The sequence below is a fragment of the Muscardinus avellanarius genome (genome assembly GCF_963383645.1).
Source record: "Muscardinus avellanarius genome assembly, chromosome: 20".
Taxonomy (NCBI): domain Eukaryota; kingdom Metazoa; phylum Chordata; class Mammalia; order Rodentia; family Gliridae; genus Muscardinus; species Muscardinus avellanarius.
The window spans coordinates 9,009,079-9,028,236 of NC_137806.1; the positions used below are offsets into that span (position 1 = coordinate 9,009,079).

The following is a 19,158-nucleotide window of genomic DNA, read 5'->3' on the forward strand; positions in this document are numbered from 1 at the left end:
GGTGCGGAGGTTCCTGTCCACAGAAGTCCTGGAGTCCGCCCAGGAAACGTTGGAAGCTCCTCGGTTGAGTCGCTTCCTAAGTACCGTTTGCTCGTGCTTCCTCTGCTGTGTCTTTGGGGCATTGGCTCTGCCTTCTCCGCTCACCCTTTTCCAGGAAAGGTAGCACATGTTTGCAACTGAGTGCTTTTCTTAGCTCTTAAATTTGGTTTATATTTTCTGTAATCTTTTAGTTCACGTGAGCAGTGTTTCTGAACATACCAATTCTCAAAATGATGTGAGTCACCTGTGAATTTTTTTGAGGTCTGGCGTAAGTAAGGCCCTTTGAGATCAGCCCTGACTGCTGGGGTCTGCTGAGAGGCAGCACTCCTGAGCTTCCTGGACTTGGCGCTGGGTGGGGAGGACCCGTGGAGCGCACGCTCTCCTGAGCGGCCTGTCTGGCTCAGCAGGGCTCTGAGGGCAGTCTTTCATCTTTCTGAGGTCTCAAGAGTTAGTCGCCCCGACTTCGTTTGGACCACATGATTCTGGCCCTGGATTTGATCTTGTCTCAGAGTTCATTTCTAAATGTCACCAGTTTGTAGTGTAGAGAGACTGTGCACTGGTAAAAACATCAGACTTGCTCCTCTTTGAATTCTTGATTTAGTTGATGCTCAGTTTTTACTATACATGGCAGTCAAAAAACAAGGCCGTATGTCATCTCTGGCAGGAAAACCTCCCTGTTCAACCCCCAGCTCCCCGGGGCAGTTTCCACCCTTAACGTGACGTGACGGTGGTATTAAGCTTGCTGGTCTCCAGTTTGCGGTGCCGTCTTCCTCACTTTCCGCGCTCACCTGCAGCCATATTGACAAGCGTGGGGGCTTTATTACCAGCTCCTTCACCAGTAGAGTGCTCGCACAGCCCAGGGTCTGGTTCCAGAGCCATTCTGATATTTTAGTTTTTTGTTTTGGTAGTGGGGACTTAAAGTGCAGACATATGTGTCATCTGTAACCAGCTTGAAACAGCCCTAAGCTGTCACTGGAGCTGGGGATCAGGAGGCCAGGTGTGGCTTTCCTGAGTGTCTGGGCTCAGGTCAGAGGTGCTTCCAGGGGCTCCTGCTCCTCACCACCAGACCCTCCATCCTCCACCCACGTGTCCTCGTGACTTCTGCCTTCCCCCAGAGCAAGTGGTCAGGAGCGGAAGAGTGTCCAAGACAGGCTGCTGGTTTTCTAGCCATCTTGGGAGTGGCTTGCCAGCACGCCTGCCTTCTGCTATTGTCAGACCGACCGACTGGTGCGGCAGGAGAGCCGCCGAGGGCCCGAGTGTCACTGCGCCATCTTGGAGGCTGGCTGGCTGTCGGCGCACCAGGTGTTCTCGGGCCGTTCCTCACCTCGACCTTGGTGAACGCTGGCGCTCTCTACCCCGAATGCTCTTCCTTCCCATAGCCACTCAGCACGCACCTGCGCAGTCAACCTCTCTGCCCTCCATACACAGCTCCTGAACTCTAGAAAGCAAGCTTGTTTATGATTTACTTTATGCTGTAAGCCCTTTGAAACCAAAAGCATTGTAATGGCTGGCTCACTGTTGCTATGACACGTGTTTCTTTAATATTTGAATAGTTCTGGAAAAATTGAGGCGCTAAGTGGTAACCTGTGCGCTCAAACGCCTGCTTTTCTCCTGCATGTGAGTTTGGGGTTTGAGGCTGATGAGTGGTTCATGGGAAGGGTATGAAAAATTCTAGTGAGCCAGAACTTGAAGCCAAAAATTTCATGGCCTTTCCAAAAGTGTGTTTTGTGAAATTCTGTACTAAAAAAAAGTGTGTGTGTGTGTGTGTGTGTGTGTGTGTGTGTGTGTGTCACATCAAATCCCTGTCAGTTTACATTTTCAAAGTATAATTTTAAATACTATGGGGTCTACAAACATTTCTTTTCCTCTGGAGGACTCCTGATTCATTTAGTAAATTAGGACAGTCTGAGATAGTCTTTTTAAGTCCCTCTTGTAAAAATCTGACCTATTTAGTTTTGCTTTGGATAGTTTATGTATTACCACTCAGCCTAGTAAAACTGTAAGCCAACTTCTAATAATAAGTTCTTGGAAAGTCTTTTTTTTTCTAACCAGTTGAAGTAAATATAAGCAAAACAAGTCACATAAGATCAAAATAAATTATTTCACTCTTAAGTTTTTTTTTTTACATCAAAATTTCTCTGGTCATTACCAAGGCTCTCAGAATGCAGTTTCTCGTTTGCTGTGAACATGACCAGAAACACAATTTCCCACTAGGTTTTCTATATGTAGCTTGTTACTAGCAATCAACCTGTTGGGAACATTTATTTAAAAAAAATTTTCTCTGATCTCTAAGTTTTGAAAATGAAGATTTTTGTTGTAAATATTTAAACCTGCCTTGAAATTTCCTTTTGAACTACCACAGTGGCATCCAGGTATTAGCATCCAGGTATTACAGATGAGGATTCTCTGTGGATTTTTCTGTTCATGAATTTTCCCTTTGTAATGCAATACAATTCCACTAAAATAAGGATTTTTTCCTGTATCCAAGAAATCTTGTACAATCAACCTCATAAACATTTATTCTTGATTACTGTCTTAGATTTTTCTATACACTAAAACATTCATTGAGTTTTATTTCATCTTTTGTTTGATTTTTTTTTTTTTTTGTCCCACTGAGGATTGAACCCTGGGGCTTTCTACTTCGGAGCTATACCCCTAAACCTCTTCTTCTCTTAAAATTTTGAAACAGAATTTCACTAAGTTGCTGTGATCCTTCTGTTTCAGCTTCCCGTTGTTGGGATAACAAGTGTGCACCACCACGCTCAGCTTTAAATTCTGTTCCTAATGTGTTCAGATTTAATATGAATCCCAAAGGAAAGTCCCAGCTGGGCATCCTAGTGCACACCTGTAGCCCCAGGACTGGGGAGGCTGAGACAGGAGGATCGCAGGTTCAAGGTTAGCCTCAGCAACTAGTGACTCTCAGCAACCTAGCAAGATTCTGTTTCAAAGTAAAAAATACAGCTGGGCGTGGTGGCGCACACTTGTAATCCCAGCGCTTGGGGGAGGCTGAGACAGGAGGATCGCACAGGTTCAAAGCCAGCCTCAGCTACTTAGTGAGACTCTGAGCAACTTAGTGAGACCCTGATTCCAAAGAAAGTATAAAATAGGTCTGGGAGGATAGCCTGGAGATAGAAAGCCTCTGGGTTCCACCCCCAGTACCACACTCAGAAAAAAATAAATAAAAAGTAAAATAGGGCCAGGAATGTAGGTCAGAGGTAGAATGTCCCTGAGTTCAATCCCTACGACTATCAGAAGACAACAACAACAACAACAAAAAAAAATTGTAGTGTAATTGTGAGTAATTAAACACTTCAAATACTACTGTCCCCATTGCCACTCCAATAATTCCAGGCACTGTCATCTCTTGCTGGACTTAACTAAGTTTCCTAAGTATCCCTCCAGGGTTCTAGTTGCTGCCTTCCCAGCACCCTTAACAGATCTCACTGACACTCCTGCCAAAACCGTCCCTATCGTTTTCAAAGTGCATGCGTTCTGGGCTTTCTGTGATCTGGCCCCTACTTCCTTTTCATTCCTCCAAAGCCTTCAAGTTCCCTTCAGCTGCAGGCTTAGTTCTTGTTTATGTCTGTGTATTGAAACCCGACTCCCCTGTGGGTTAGTTTAGTAATCTGTCAGTAATCCTTCAGAGCCCGCTAGATCACTCCGGTAGCTGTCCATGCATTAGACAAGACTGACGGGCGCCCATGGACCTACTTCCCCAGCGGCTGCTGTTGTAAACTTCATTGTTACTGAAGCCGACTTTTGATTGTGGTCTCTCTCCGTAGCACTAAGCACACCGCTAGCATTGGAGTCCAGTGCTTGCATCATCGTTGAGTGAGTGGCCGGCGTGGCCTGTGGTTGACTGTTGGCGTTTTGGCCCGGCCATCCCGGCTCCATGGAGACACTAGGAGCATCGTGCTCCGGTGCGGCCCGACGGTGGTGCTGCCAATGGTGCTTTGGCTGCTGCACCTCACTGCACCTCGCCTGTGTGGTCCTGGGGGGACCTAAGCGAGCGGTCCCCACGCTTGCCTAGCTTTCTGGTGAGGGCTCGGAGGGCTTCCCTCCATGGAGCAGGCAGGGTAGGGAAGGTGGGACGGTCTGTGTAGATGGCTTCTTAGCCAAGCTTCGGGTCTGGGGTGCAGTGTCCTGTGGCTGGCTCGGGGGTTCTGGTCCACATGGTATTACTCCAGGACCCAGGCTGGCGGAGCAACTTCCATCCTGAAGATTGGCTAGTAGAGGAGAGAGTTCTGAGGGCCCTCCTCCAGGTCAGCTCTTGAAGCACTCTGGCTGGAATTTGGCCAGGAAAGGCGGGCACTCCGCTGACCGCAGAGGGCCGGAGGCACATCCTGGCAGAAGACCAAAAGGGAGAAGCAGAGTGTTTGGCAAACTGCTAATGACAAGTCTGCCCTCTGGTAACCAGAGATCTGGCTTGCTGTCTCCCAGAGGATTCACCCAACCCCTGCCCAGTGAAACCAGCCGAAAAGTCTCATTAGTGACTACATCAAATGGAAGTCTTAGGGAGTTGCAGATGGCATGCGTTATTCTGTGTATCAGATCTGGACGTGTTGTCTCTCTCTTGGTTTGGAAATCTGGGGATGCAGGTGGTGTCTGCAGCCCTCCCTCTGCCCCCCTGTGGCCCCTGGGATAAAGGGCAGATGACCACTGTGACCACTCCCCGCCCCGCAGGGGGGAGGAGCGTCCTAGCAACCTGCAGCACCCAGCTGTCTGTATGGGGCAGGGGCCCTTGCCTGCGTGTGTGTGGGGATATTCTTGTTTGGGCGCTGAGCCTGCCACCTGAAAGGCTCCCAGCTCATTGTACTTCTGCATATTGCTTCTGTTGTGTAGGAGATTCTGCCTTTTCCGTTGTCTTCCTTAGCCTCGTCTGAAATATGCCCTCTTGGGGAGCTAAGACACGTTAGGACCCACTCTCTGCCTAGAGAAAGCCAGAGACAGGAGCTTGCTTTTCAGATCATACTTTACATCCACACTCGTGAGGTCTGGTTGGTTGGTTGGTTGGTTGGTCGGTCGGCTCTGCAGCCCTCAAAAGTGCCGCCAGTCACCTGGGCAGGCCAGTCTCCTCACTAGCTGTGTCTTCTCTTGCAGCTACCACCACCTACTGTGGGAAGCACCACACTTGTCCTGCTTGTCTTTCCTTTTTTCTTGGAATAACAGACACAGAATGGTAGCATACCACTTTAATGTGCAGTTTTTTAACCATCTTCCCAAGAGCTACAGATTTTTAAGTACATTATCTACTTTTCAGGGCACTGGGGATTGAACCTAGAGGTATTCTATCTCCAAGCTATACCTCCAACCCTGTTTTATATTTTTATTTTGAAACAATCTTGCTAGGTGGACAAGAGTCTCACTACTTGCTGAGTCTGTCCTGGAACCTGCGATCTTCCTGCTCGGCCTCCCAAGTCCTGGGACTACCGGCATGCACTACTATGCCCGGCTCATGCACTGCATGATGGGACTTGCCATTCTAGCTTGCTTGATTCCTAGCTGGTGTGAAACCAGCCTATGTTTTAGATTTTCTTTTTGTGACAGTATTCTATTTCTTCTTTCTTTCCTTTGTGTGTGTCACTGGGGAATGAATTCAGGGACCTTCTATCTCTAAGCCATACCCCCCAGCCCTATTTTATTTTGAAACAGGATCTCACTAAGTTGCTGAGGCTGGCCCCAAGCCTGTGATCCTTCTGTCTCAGCCTCTCAGGTACTGGGATTACCAGTGTGCACCAACATACCCAGCTGCAGTACCGATGGCCCTTTGTAAGACTAGGTCAGGTTACGCTGTGATAAGGATTCAGGTTTGGAACGTGTAATCTTGAAAGTGTGCTTGTTGTTGGTGCCGCGTCTTGGGTTGTCATCGTGAGTCAGCTGGGCGGCGAAGCTGATGCAACAGTCAGTGTGCAGACGAGAGAGGAGCGCTTGGGAAGAGTCCCTGTCCAGGTGGAGTGTAGGTCAGTTGATTAGAATTCATCGACCAGAACTAGTCCTCTAGCTTCACTCAAACAGAGGCCAGAAAGTGGAATTGTTTCAGAAATACTTGCTGAATCACACTTTTAGTGTTCATCTTCTGTAACAGAGCAGGAAGATTAGATATCACACATTTCATCTTAACTCCTGGTGTTTGGGGCAATGTACAGTTGTCCCCTTGTTTAGAGAGGTGTATCTTAAATGTGTCATGTTTATATGTTAAGGTTCTTTATCCCCCCTATATTAAAAAGTTTTGCAGTCTGATTTGTTTAGATTTTAACATAAGTAACCTCTTTAACTTACTAGAAAGCATACTGGCTGATACTGTCAGACTGAAATAAACTGCTGATTAAATTGCAGGTGTTGTGACACCAGTTCTACCACCATTTATTACTGGAAAATTGACTTTATAGAGTGATCACTTTTTCTTATTTCAGTGTGGACTCACTTTTCACTGTGATCCCATTCAATGCAGCTCCTAAGAGAAGCCAAACTTAGCATGGTTTATTTAATACTTTTATGAGAAACTTGTGTAAAATATCACCTGGAAGCACTATTTGGGGTATTTCATTTCTCTTTTTCCTGTGAAATAAGGGAAGAAATTTTCATTATGTTATATGAACCTAAGAAATAGGCTTGCCTTATGGCTATAAACTCCCAACTAAAGAGATTTAAATGTTTTTAAATGTATTAGGATCAGACCCAAAACCACAATAGGTGTGTACAAGTTTTGCAAGTATTCGTCCCCGCCTCTCTAAGGTTATTATGCAGTTGGTCTTGTTTCCGTGGAAAAGTGGTTACCAAATTTATGTCAGCCCGCACGCAGTTCTGAAATGCTCCTGTGAGTTGTCTCAACTCCTTGTGGAATGAAGTCCATGGTGAAATAATATTTGAAATGGATTCCCACCATTAACTTGGTCAGGAAAGCTGTGAGAATAAGATGCCTATGATGTGCTATTTTTATTTTGTTTTGTATTTAAGGAGTGTGGATAGAGCTCATTCTTTTATCATAGCCTGTGTGACTGCCTATAGTCACTGTAGTACAGTGCCCGAGTTTGTCAGATGAATCCTAAAATTCTGCAGTGGATTTGATCATCTTGAAAGTCAGCAGTTGTTAACAGTGACAAGTCTGTCAATTAAGTAGACATTTACAGTATTTTAAGACTAGTAGGATGAAAGGATATATTTTAAGTAAATGCAGGATAAATATGGAATTCGTTTGTTGGTTCATATGTGCTTACAGGAAGGCGGTTTCTATGGATACCTCAGGCCATGTTTCCGTGTAATTTGCCTGCTGGGCCAGTAAGCACCGAGGCCCTGTGGACATTCTTCCTTAACCCTCAAGTAAGCTAGTAGATTAGATTGCATCTGGGGTCCGTTGCCAGTAAGTAAGAAAGCAGACAGTAAATTGAGTTTACTCTTCAAGGAACAAAAGTGCTAGGTGTGGTGCCAAGAGGTGTGTGTCGATTTCTTACCTGTTTGTCCTATCATGACCGTTAACCTGATGGTACTAAAAGGAAACTGAGGCTTAGAGAAACCAGCCCGGAAGTGGAGGGCGATCAGTTCTGCTTCCATTTCTGGTCAGGTGTTCTGAGGTGGGGTGCCCTTCACACTCTCCTACTGAGAGTGTGTTCTGATGAAATCACCATGGACTTCTGTACACGTTTGGTATTTTTTAAATTATAGTACCAGATATTAAACCAATTAGAAAAATTTGAAGTTATGAAATAACTATTTTCATTAGTAAGTATAAATAAAAGAATGAGTTTGAGCAAATGAGTAAAACAGACACAGCTGAACAAAATTTTTTAGTTTGTCAGTCCCTTTTATAGCCACTACATGACATGGGGTTTATAGTTTTGTTGAAATAAGCATATACTGTATGAACTGTTACTTTCTTCATACTAGCCACCTTGAACATGTTGCTTGATATAGGTCCCTATATCTCTGGTAAATACTTTAGTATCCACTAAATTTTGTAATAGTAGCTAATTCCCTTCCTATAGAAAAATTCGTATTTCTGATTACTTTTATGAAAAGGAGATTATATTATTTTATTGCCACATATGGGGATGGTAAGTATGGTGTCAAAGATGCAACCAAAGTGTTGGAAGCCAGAATAAGAACACATTTTAACATGTTCATGTTTTATTAAGATAAAAGAGCAATAAGAAGATTATACGTTACCTGTAACTGTGAGCCTCGTGCAGGGCAAATGAATGGGTAAGAGTAAAGTCAAGGGAAGTGTGGGTGCCTGGTCATGGCTTTCAGTGCCGTCTCCGCGTCCAGGATTACCAACACTTAAAGGGTTTATGGGTTCTAATCAAGAACGCAAAAGCAGGATCTTTGTAAGTGAAGCTAGAAAAATCCACTCTCTAGCTGGGATGGTGGCACACGCTTGTGATCCCAGTATTGGAGGATCGCAATTCAAGGACACCCTCAGCTACCACTTAGTGAGGCCCTTTGCAACTCAGTGAGACCCTATTTCAAAATAAAGAATAAAAAATAGGGCTGGGTGTGTAGCTTGAAGGTAGAATACCCCTGGGTTCCATCCCCATTACCACAAAAAAAAAAAGAAAAAGAAAAAATCCACTCTCTTCCCTTAAATTCCATTTGTCCTCGTAGCCATGGTGCCATCGATCATTTGCGGCTCTTTCAAGTCCTTTTTGCTTCTCTCTTAGTATTGTGAGTACCAACCAGAACTCAGCCATAGATGAGGAAAGCAAGAGAAGACAAGAAGGAGGAATTAAGCCACAGTAGAAAGACCATGGGGTTCTGGAGTCAGACCTCAATCCAAATCCTGCTTCTGCCACCTCGGGCAAGTGACTCTTGGCCTGACTCAGCTCCACTTTCCCTGGGAGACGGGTATAGTAGTGAACCTTCAGGGTAAACTAAGTATCTAGAGTCTAGACATAATGTTAGGAATTTACTTAATAAACTATTTCCCTCTGTGTATTTTTTTCATGTTAGTAATAAAGCATGCTTGTTTAGTGTCTGCACTAACCTGTCTTCCTGAATCTCAAAGCTCAAAGGACTAGACCTTCTTCTGTAAACAATCAGATAGTAAATATTTTAGGCTCCTCAGATCTTACAGTCTCATGTTGTCAGACAAGAGCAGCCGTGGAAATAGGTGGATGATTGAACATGGCTGTGTTCCGATCAAGTGTCTACAAAGACGGTAGTGCGCTGGGTTTGACACCCAGGGTATAGTTTGTCAGCCTCTAAGTCCTAACATTGTCCATAAAAGGAAGTTCCAATGTTGGAGCGTGTGTTGTCAAAGTAGAGCCTTCTTTTTAAAACCATAAACTTAGTAGAGAACAGCTCATTATGGATTGAACAGTGACAGGAGTTACAGGTTGTATTTCCCAAAGTTGATGGTCTGTTAAGGAAAATGGCTTTATATGTCACAACATGATACTTTAATGCTTACCATACTTTTTATTACTGTGAATTAAAAAGACTAGGCCCCGCCAAACATTTAAAAAGTTCACATTAACAGTGATTAAATAAACACTGGGTCATTCATTGGAGGGTCATAGTGTGTTTTGGCCTAATGTAAAATGCATGAAGATTCTTCTGTAAAGAAAAGCATTATCAGCTGGCCGTGGTGGCGCACGCTTGTAATCCCAGCATTCGGGAGGCTGAGTCAGGAGGATCCGGGTTCGCGGCCAGCCTCAGCTACTTAGTGAGGCCCTTTGCAACTCAGTGAGACCCTGTTTTAAAATAAAGAATAAAAAGATTAGAGATAGGGCTGTAGATCAGAGGTAGAATGCCCCTGGGTTCCATCCTCAGTACCAGGAGAAAAAAAAAAAAAGCATTATCTATCCCTGACTCTGTAAAGTTGCCAAAATTCCTTAAGCACAGAAATCATCACAGAACCTAATGATGTCTCTGGAACTGCTTCTCAGAAGAACAAGTATTCTGGACTAGTTTGGATTAACTAAGGGTCAGAAACTTTGGCAAGAAGAGCACAGAGTTTACTTGGCAGCAGTTCTGAAAGAAATACTTGCATCTCTTACCTCTAGAGAGTTCATTCGTTTATAGTTACTTACTTAGTGGTACTGGGGGGTTGAACCCAGGCATTCTACCTCTGAGCTCACATCCTCAGCCCTGTTTTATCGTTTATTTTGAAGCAGGGTCTCACTAAGTTACTGAGACTGGCCTCTAACCTGTGATCCTGTGGTCTCAGCCTCCCTGTACTGGGAGTACAAGCATGTCCCACCATGCTTTGCTAGAGAGTTTATTTTAAAATTTCTTTTTGTTCTTGTTAATAAATACTACTACTACTTGGAAATAATTTCAGTTACAGAAAAGCTGCAAGAAAAGGAATTAATACATAGAGAACACTGTTTACATTTTACCCAGAAACTGGTTTTTAATGTTTTCCCCCAGTTGCTGCCTACGTCTTACCTCTTTACCCCTAATTATTTCATTGGATGTTTAGCCTTTTATGAAGGCATTGTGGAGGAATATAGTCCTGAGTTTCTTAATAGAGTAATTCCAGGTTAGGTTTGTCTGATGTTTTCTTAATTGTGTTGGGTTTGCACTAGGGACGGTCCTGGGGCCCCTCCGTGGGGTGCACACCTGCACTTGGTAATGTTCATTTTATCATTTGCTCAAAGTGTGGTCCAGTTTCTCCACTACTTAGTTAGCTTTTTCCTGACAACAAATAAGCGATCTGTGGCCGTGGTTTTTTTTCCCCACATTTTATTTTTTTTTAATTGGTGCATTGTAATCATATATCACATTGGAGTACAAGACTTGAGAGGATATACAAGCACACATCATCCAATTAGCCCTCACCCAGCACCCATCCCATTCCCTCCCCCTCCCTCGATCCCATGCTTGTTTGGTGATTAACTTTGATTCGTTTGTTTATGTACCTCCTGCTTTTTAAAGAGGCTCCATCCTCCCCTATTCCATACCCTCTGATTGGTCACCTTAGTTGCTTCACTATAGGGCCCTTTCTATAGCTCGACCTCTTCCTGTTGCCCCTTTTCTCCTAGTTATTGCTGATTAGGGGAAGCATCTGATTTTTATTTTCTGCGATATTTCTCTCTGCGTGCTGCGTTGCAAATAGCGATCCCACTCTTGACGGCCCCAGTAGTGGCCTGGCTACCCAGTGGACTGATCCAGACCTCTCTGGCTCAAGCAGCGGCCTTGCCTCATGGGAGGCCCCGATTCTGGTCTCGCTGGCCCTGACGCCAGCCTAACCCCTCAACTGGCTCCGATCCCAGCCTCGGAGGCCCCAGTAGTGGCCTTGCCTCACGGCAGGCTCCGATGCCGGCCATTGGCCCCGGCACCGGCCTAACCCCTCGGCAGGCTCCGATCCTGGCCTCCGAGGCCCCAGCACTGGCCTAGCCTCATGGCAGGCTCCAATCCCGGCCTCGCTGGCCCAAGCACCAGCCTAACCCCTCGGCAGGCTCCGATCCCAGGCTCGGAGGCCCCAGGAGCAGCCTTGCCTCCTCTCAGGCTCCGGCATCAGCCTAACCCCTCGGCAGGCTCCGATCCTGGCCTTGGAGGCCTCAGCACGGGCCTTGCCTCATGGCAGGCTCCAATGCCGGCCATTGGCCCCCGCACCGGCCTAACCCCTCAGCAGGCTCTTATCCCAGCCTCGGAGGCCACAGCTCCAGCCTTGCCTCACGGCAGGCTCCAATGCTGGCTGCTGGCTGCTGGCCCCGGCATCGGCCTAACCCCTTGGCAGGCTTCGATCCCAGCCTCGGAGGTGTGGCCATGTTTTTGAGAGTCAAAATAAGGAACTTTGCTTGGAATTGTAGTTAGATTTGAATCCAGCCATGAGCCTAGGCAAGTGTACTATCTGTGAGTGGGGATGGTAGTTGCAGAATCCTAAGTCGCAGTGAGCTTTAATGAAAAAAATCAGATAGTGTTTGTAATGGTCAGGTCTGGAATGTAATGAATGCTCAGTACCCATTAGCTATTATTTTAGTTCTGGGAATAGTAGTCTTTGTAATAGAGCCTAAGGGCTCATAACCCAGAGCTGAAAGCCACCCACAAAGTCATTTCTCTCAAGTTTTTTGTTTGTTTTTGTTTTTGCGGGTCTGGGGATGGAACCCAGGGGCATTCGACCTCTGAGCTACACCCCCTGCCCTATTTTTTATTCTTTATTTTGAAACAGGGTCTCACTGAGTTGCAGAGGGCCTCGCTAAGTAGCTGAGGCTGTCCGCGAACCGCGATCCTCCAGGTCTCAGCCTCCCGAATGCTGGGATTACAAGCATGCGCCACCACGCCCGGCATGTTGGTTAATTCCTTACCCATAGGGAGGGCCTTTTGTTGAAAAATCTTCCTATTTGTTCTTCCTCTTTCTGCCCTTCCATGGCCACTATACCATCTCCTTCTGCTAGGTGTGAGGCAGGTATAAAGATTTTAGTAGTAGACATTTAAGTCACCTCTGCCTGTTTTCTGTCGCCACTGTGGTAGCACTACATAATACTAATAGAAGGTTTTTCTAAAAGAAAAGTAGACCTCGAGTAGAATTAATGAAGAATGGGGGGGCATCCACAGGAATGTGTGGTAGAGTGTGAAATCCAGAGTAGAAAGTGTACAGTGTTGGGACTAGAGGAATTAACCAGAGAAAGACGGGGAGGGCCAAGTTGGCCACACCGAGACGCTTGAGTTCCCCAGGAAGGCTGCAGAGAGAGCCGGGGGTTAGGAGGACCACCGAGTGGAGAACAGCGTGACACCAGGCATAAACTCACAGGAATCTGAGCCATCTGGTGCCTGGTTTAGAAGAGGCAGACCGGAAAGACCCAGGCTTCGGTCCAGGTCCCCAGATCCAAGGAGGCATAATCCAGTGAGCTCGGCGACACAGGAGGGCCAGCCTGGAGGTGGGGTGCGGGTGTTGTAGAGTGATTTCTGGACGCTTGGAGTAAGAGGTCCTTCTCCATGGCTCTAAAGTTGAGCAGAAATCAGGGCTAGACAGGAAGACTTGGAATCACTGCCAGCATACACATGGTAGTTAAAGCCGCAGTAGTGGGTAAATTGCAACGCCCTGGGCAAGGGTTGTGGGCCTGGGCAGTGAGCACGTGTTTGTGCTGCTGGCCATATAAGCGTGGTGAGTTTGGGTTGGAGTTCCTTTCGATAGTGGTGCTGCTTTGGCTGTTAAAATAAGCACAAGGAAAAGAAGCAATTCTGTTTGGCTGCTGGAGTTAAAAGGATCCATTTAGTGGCAGATGGGAATGAAATAAAACTAACTCTCAGGGCTGCTTTTGGAGGCACTGACACGATCACTGTAAAAATTAGTCAAGGGTATAGGTATTTTTCCTATACCCTAGGTCTTTCTTTACCATTTATATTCTTTTTTTTTTTTTTTTTTTTTTTTTGCGGGTCTGGGGATGGAACCCAGGGGCATTCGACCTCTGAGCTACACCCCCTGCCCTATTTTTTATTCTTTATTTTGAAACCAGGTCTCACTTAATCGCAGAGGGCCTCACTAAGTAAGTAGCTGAGGCTGTCTGCCAACCATGATCCTCTAGGTCTCAGCCTCCCGAATGCTGGGATTACAAGCGTGCCCACCATGCCCTGCTCTACCATTTATATTCTAAAGATAAAAGTAACTCCAAAATACCATAAATAGGCCGAGTCGAGAGCAGTAATCCTAGAATCTTATCATTTCTCTCGTGGGTGTGTCCAGTGTGAGGCTCTTGGCACATTATTAGGTCTCCTGTGGGCTTGCGTTTTCATTTCTCTTGCTTAGGAGAAGAATTGCTGAGCCATATGGATTATGTATGTTTGGTTTTATAAAATACGCCATGCGTTTTTCTCACTGACAGTATATGAGTTCAAGTTATTCCAAATCCTCACCATCACTGGATGCTTGAGGTAAAATTGAAGATGCAGTGAAGTTTATGAGTGGTTTGTATTAGCTGACCCCTCTCTGTTTGTCCTTGTGAGTGCACAGTGGAGAGCTGGCAGGGATGCGCCAGCTGTCTGAGAAGAGGGCTTGACCACGATGTTTAAGGAAGCAAGAAAGGAAAGCGGCCGCGGTTAGTGGGGCCAGCCAGGCGGCCTCTGAGCACCACAGGATTTGATCTCCATTCTGAGACGGAAAATACTGCAAGGTCTTGAGCAGAACGTCATGGTGACTGGTGTCGCCGGGATTGCTCCCCCTTGTGAGGGACCACAAGGCTGGAGGAGAGACCCTTGAGGAGGCTGTAGCAGAGGCCAGGCAGGAGCCGGGTGTGTGGGTGTGGACGAGGGGTGCTTGCAGGGTGAGCGCCTTTCCTCCGTAGGGCTGATGTTTCAGTTCTGGGAAATATATTTTGAAAGTAGAAGAGAAAACGAAGGAAAGCCCAAGCTTTTGTTCAGGTGGCAACAGTCTAGCTCAGTGTGTAAACCAACCTAAGTGACTTAAAGCATAAGCAGACTTTTCATGGAATTAGTCATCATTTATTTACCCATAAGGATTTTATACATTATAACTGCTTATAATAAGCTGTTTTAAATTCAGTAAAAAAAAAAAAAAAAAGTCTGAATGTGATCTCAGTTGTTATGACTGTGTTAAGGTCATTATTTGCTTACATAAAATTTAATAAATCTTTTTTAGGAATCTGCATAAGTAACCTTCAATAGCTTCTTTTTAGTTTGGCAGTCTTTGTTAGAATTTATTATAGGGCAAGTAAAAAATTTATCTTCATGTATTTTAAGTTGGTTCTTCATTTCTTAGAGATGTTTTTTAAAATATTAAGCACCTGTTATAACAAAATATTATACTAGGTGCTGAGTAAATTACAAAGATATTCTTAGCCCTCAACCTAAAAAATTTCTAGTCCTCCAGTACTAGAAAAGAGAATACAGATTCTGAAGGAAAAGATGAAACAGTAAATTAGACATGATATCTAATCCTTTATTTTTTTCATTTTTTTTTTCCAGTATTGGGGATGGAACCCAGGGGCATTTTACCTTCAAGCTACACCCCCAGCCCTATTTCTTTAGTCTTTTTTATTTTCTGAAACAGAGTCTCACTGAGTTGCAAAAGGGCCTTGCTGAGTAGCTGAGGCTGGCCTCGAACCACGATCTTCCTGTCTCAGCCTCCTGAATGCTGGGATTTCAAGCGTGCACTGCCACGTCTGTGTCTATCTCTAATCTTAAAAGCGCTTCAGTTTGGAGTTTGATGTGTAAACAAATAATTATAGCATGATGTCCCAAGTACAAAACATATGATAGGAACACTAAGGGGGGAGAATCCTTCTTGGGGAAGCAGAGAAAAGATAAATTTTAAACTAAACTTTGAAGAACAAGTGGGAATTTCTCGCGGTTGAGTGGGGTGTGGATAACGGTGACACCTGCAGAAATACCCACTCATTTTGACAAAGGCTCAGGGGAGATAATTATAAACACTTACAAAGCCTACCTTTTCATACAGGTTGTCCTGCAGGTAGCTAGTGTAACTCTTATTTAACAAAAATATTTTCTGACTTCCCAAATTAGTGACCTGCCCTAGAACCAGTGGTTGTCACTTTTGTATTCACTACCCATGCTTTAAGAGACCGTAAACCCACCTGAAGAGGCAGGGTTGTCCTTGGGGTAAGCAAAAATAACAAAGAGGGGAGAAAAAGGATGAGCGCTAGAGAAGAAAAACGACATTTGTTTGGAAATAGCAGAAATGCTGGTTCCAGATGCCCCTGGGTGTGCGGAATTGGGCGGGCTGGAGGGCCGGAGCCGCCCTCTGGCCCAGGCTCGAGAAGCCGGGGCTGCCCCAGCCTTCTCCAGACCCTCTGCAGCCTTCCCTGCCTTTTGTTGTTGGAAATAGTAACTTGCAGAACAGAGGCTTTTAAGTTATTTGTTTAATTATAAACTGTGTTTCATCTGATTCCACTTTTATAATGTAGATTGTACACTTTAGAATTTTTTAAACAACTTTATTTACTTTGTCCCCTGTAAAATCAAGCTGGTTCAAAAGTTTATGCACGCTACTTTATGGAAAATTGAAGTTGATCTTGGTGTTTTGGTAACTAACTCTGAAAGTGCAACTGAGCCTAACTATAAATATTTTATAATATAAAGACACCCAGCCCCGAGGTGTCATAAGCCAGTGAATACAGACAGCTATCCCCTCTTGCTCACACAGATTTTCACCTCTTGTTCCTGTGGTGTTGCCTTACGTGTCTGTCCCTCCCCAGTCGTGACACACACAGGCCCTGACACCTGCTTCCTGTCAGTATTTCCCCAGCCTGTGCTTTTCCTGGACGCACTTCACCTCCCTGCTGGAGAGCATGCCCAGCCTGTCTGCTGGGTTACCCTGCCCGCCCTGCTTCTCTAGCCTTTGTTCCTCACCAGCACTTCCCCAAGCTACACTACAAACGTTCTCTATGAACTCCTAGTAATCCCCCCTAAAAGTGGCCCTGCCTGGAGTCATAGGCTTACAGATTATCCTTACAAGGATCAACAATTGTATGCGGTGTTAAAAGCTCTCCGGAAAGTTAAAAGTGGCTACACTTTTCCTTGGCTGCCAGACTCTTTGTGAGGCTACTTAGTGATGACGTGAAATGAGTCTGCCAGAGAGCACCTAGCTTCTGCAGTTGTTAATGTCTTGCAGTTTTTTCCTACTTTTTTGAATCCTGTTGTTTGTTTGTTTGTTTGTTTGTTTGCAGGTCTGGGGTTGGAAGCCAGGGACATTCTACCCCAAGCTACACCCCCTGCCCTATTTTTTATTCTTCATTTTGAAACAGGGTCTCACTGAGTTGCAAAGGGCCTCAGTAAGTAGCTGAGACTGTCCGCAAATCGCGATCCTCCTGTCCCAACCTCCCAAATGCTGGGATGACAAATGTGCGCCACCACGCCTGGCTGTGAATCCTGCTTTTTGACTGAATGGTTAGAAAGTATGCGGCATACTATGATACGTTGGCTCTAAATACCACGTATAAAGGGGAGAGATGGTAGCTGGGTGTAGTGGTGCAGGCCTGCAGTCTCAGGACTGGGAGACTGAGGCAGGAGAATCATAGGTTTGAGGCCAATTTTCTGTAATATAGACTATTACAAATTAATTAATTTTTCAAAATTAAAAATAAAATAGGGCAGGATCTGGTTTAGCTCAGAGGTAGAACCTCTCTCTCTCCTCTCTCTCCTCTCTCGTACTGGGGATTGAACCCAGGGGCTTTCTACCTCTAATTTGTTTTGTTTTGGAACGGAATTACTTAGGCTGTCCTCAAACCTGCAATCCTCCTGGCTCAGCCTCCCAGCTACTAGGATTACAGGTGTTCACCACCATGCCTGGCTCTAACCTTCTTTAAAAAAGTTAGTTGAACCGGGAGTGGTGGCACACGCTTGTAATCCCAGCATTCGGGAGGCTGAGACATGAGGGTTGCGGTTCGCAGACAGCCTCAGCTACTTAGTGAGGACCTCCATAACTTAGACCCTGTTTTAAAATAAAGAATAAAAATAGGGCAGGGGGTGTAGATTGGAGGTTGACTGTCCCTGGGTTCTATCCCCAGACCCACCAAAAAAAAAAAAAATTGATTTATATGAAAGAATCTTGTAAATTCAAAAAGTGTAAGCTGAATGTGTGATCCCAGTACTTGGGAGACTGAGACAGGAGGATCCCAGGTTTATGACCAGCCTCAGCAGGCTGGTCACTTAGTGAGGCCCTCCGCAACTTAGTGGGACTTTGTTTCAAAATAATAAAAAAATAAAGCCGGATGTGGTGGCACACGCTTGTAATCCCAGCATTTGGGAGGCTGAGACAGGAGGATTGCGGTTCGAGGACAGCCTCAGCTGCCTAGTGAGGCCCTTTGCAACTCAGTGATACCCTGTTTCCAAGTCATCAAAAACAGGGCTGTAGGTATAGCTCAGAGGTAGAATGCCCCTGGGTTCCCCAGTACCCAAAATGAATAAATAAATGAATAAATAAATAATATAAAAATAGCTGGACTTAGTGGCACACGCTTGTAATCCCAGCACCTGGGAGACGGAGAAAGGAGGATCAGAGTTCATGGACAGCCTCAGCTACTTTGGCCTTTTGCAATTTCAGTGAGACAAAATACAGAATAAGAAAAATAGGTACCTGGCGTGGTGGTGCACGCTTGTAATCCCAGCATTTGGGAGGCTGAGCCTGGAGGATCGCGGTTCGCAGACAGCCTCAGCTAATTAGTGAGGCCCTTCGCAACTCAGTGAGACCCTGTTTCAAAATAAAGAATAAAAAATTGGGTAGGGGGTGTAGCTCGGAGGTCAAATGCCTCTGGGTTCCATCTCCAGACCCGCAAAAAAAAAAAAAGAAAAAAAAAGAAAAAAAAAAGAAAAATAGGGCTAAGGGTGTGTAGCTTAGAGGTAGAATGCTCCTGGGTTCCATCCTCAGTACCACAGTGATGATGATGGTGATGATGATGATGATGATGGTGGTGATGATGGTGGTGATGATGGTGGTGGTGATGATGGTGGTGGTGGTGATGATACGGCTGGGGTGTATGACAAAGGTATAATGGTCCTGACTTCAACCCTCAGTACCACAGTCAATAATTCACAAAGTGCCATATGAATAGATTTGATCAATAAGATTACTTTACTCATAGTCTGCTTTCTTTACTAAGTTGAATTCTGGTGGAGACAAGTTTAAATTTAAAAACTTTTAACCCTTTTTCTGCAAATTTCATCTGTAAAATGTAAGATTTAACAGTTTGAATCATCTTTTTAAAATCTTTCTATGTAATTCTCAGTTTTGGTTTAGTGCCTTTTGAGTAAAGGTACAAACAGTGAGTAAAAAGTCAATGTTTATAGCAAAATCTTCTCATTTCTACTTAAAATCTCTTTGTGCCATTTGTTATATTGATTTCAAGGTCTACTTTTGAAATCCTTTTATTGTAAAAAAGAGATAAGTAAAGACTTCTCCTAAGGGCGCACGCTGTTTGCTGCTTGTAAAGCGCTTAACTCACATGCTTTCCCCCTTTGCAGGAGCACCATCTTCAGCGGGCTATCTCAGCGCAGCAGGTGTATGGCGAGAAGAGGGATAACATGGTCATACCGGTCCCAGAGGCGGAGAGCAATATCGCTTACTATGAATCTGTATATCCCGGGGAGTTCAAGATGCCAAAGCAGCTCATTCACATACAGCGTAAGTGGCCTGTTTAATGCTATGTTTTCCTATTTTGTAACTTGATGAGTGACCTGTTCTGTTGACCAGCCCCAGCTTGA

General features: G+C 45.1%; 1 protein-coding gene across 4 annotated transcripts in view; it reads left to right on the forward strand.

The window, feature by feature from the left end:
* The window catches only part of EPC1 (enhancer of polycomb homolog 1), a gene marked incomplete at both ends in the record, with an annotated part of 59,267 nt that overhangs the window by 14,042 nt on the left and 26,067 nt on the right, over positions 1 to 19,158 (forward strand). For all 4 annotated transcript variants that reach the window (XM_080717043.1, XM_080717044.1, XM_080717045.1 and 1 more), the window contains one exon: positions 18,919 to 19,078. In XM_080717043.1, the coding sequence (XP_080573169.1) occupies positions 18,919 to 19,078 (160 nt within the window). The remainder of the gene's footprint in view (positions 1 to 18,918; positions 19,079 to 19,158) is intronic.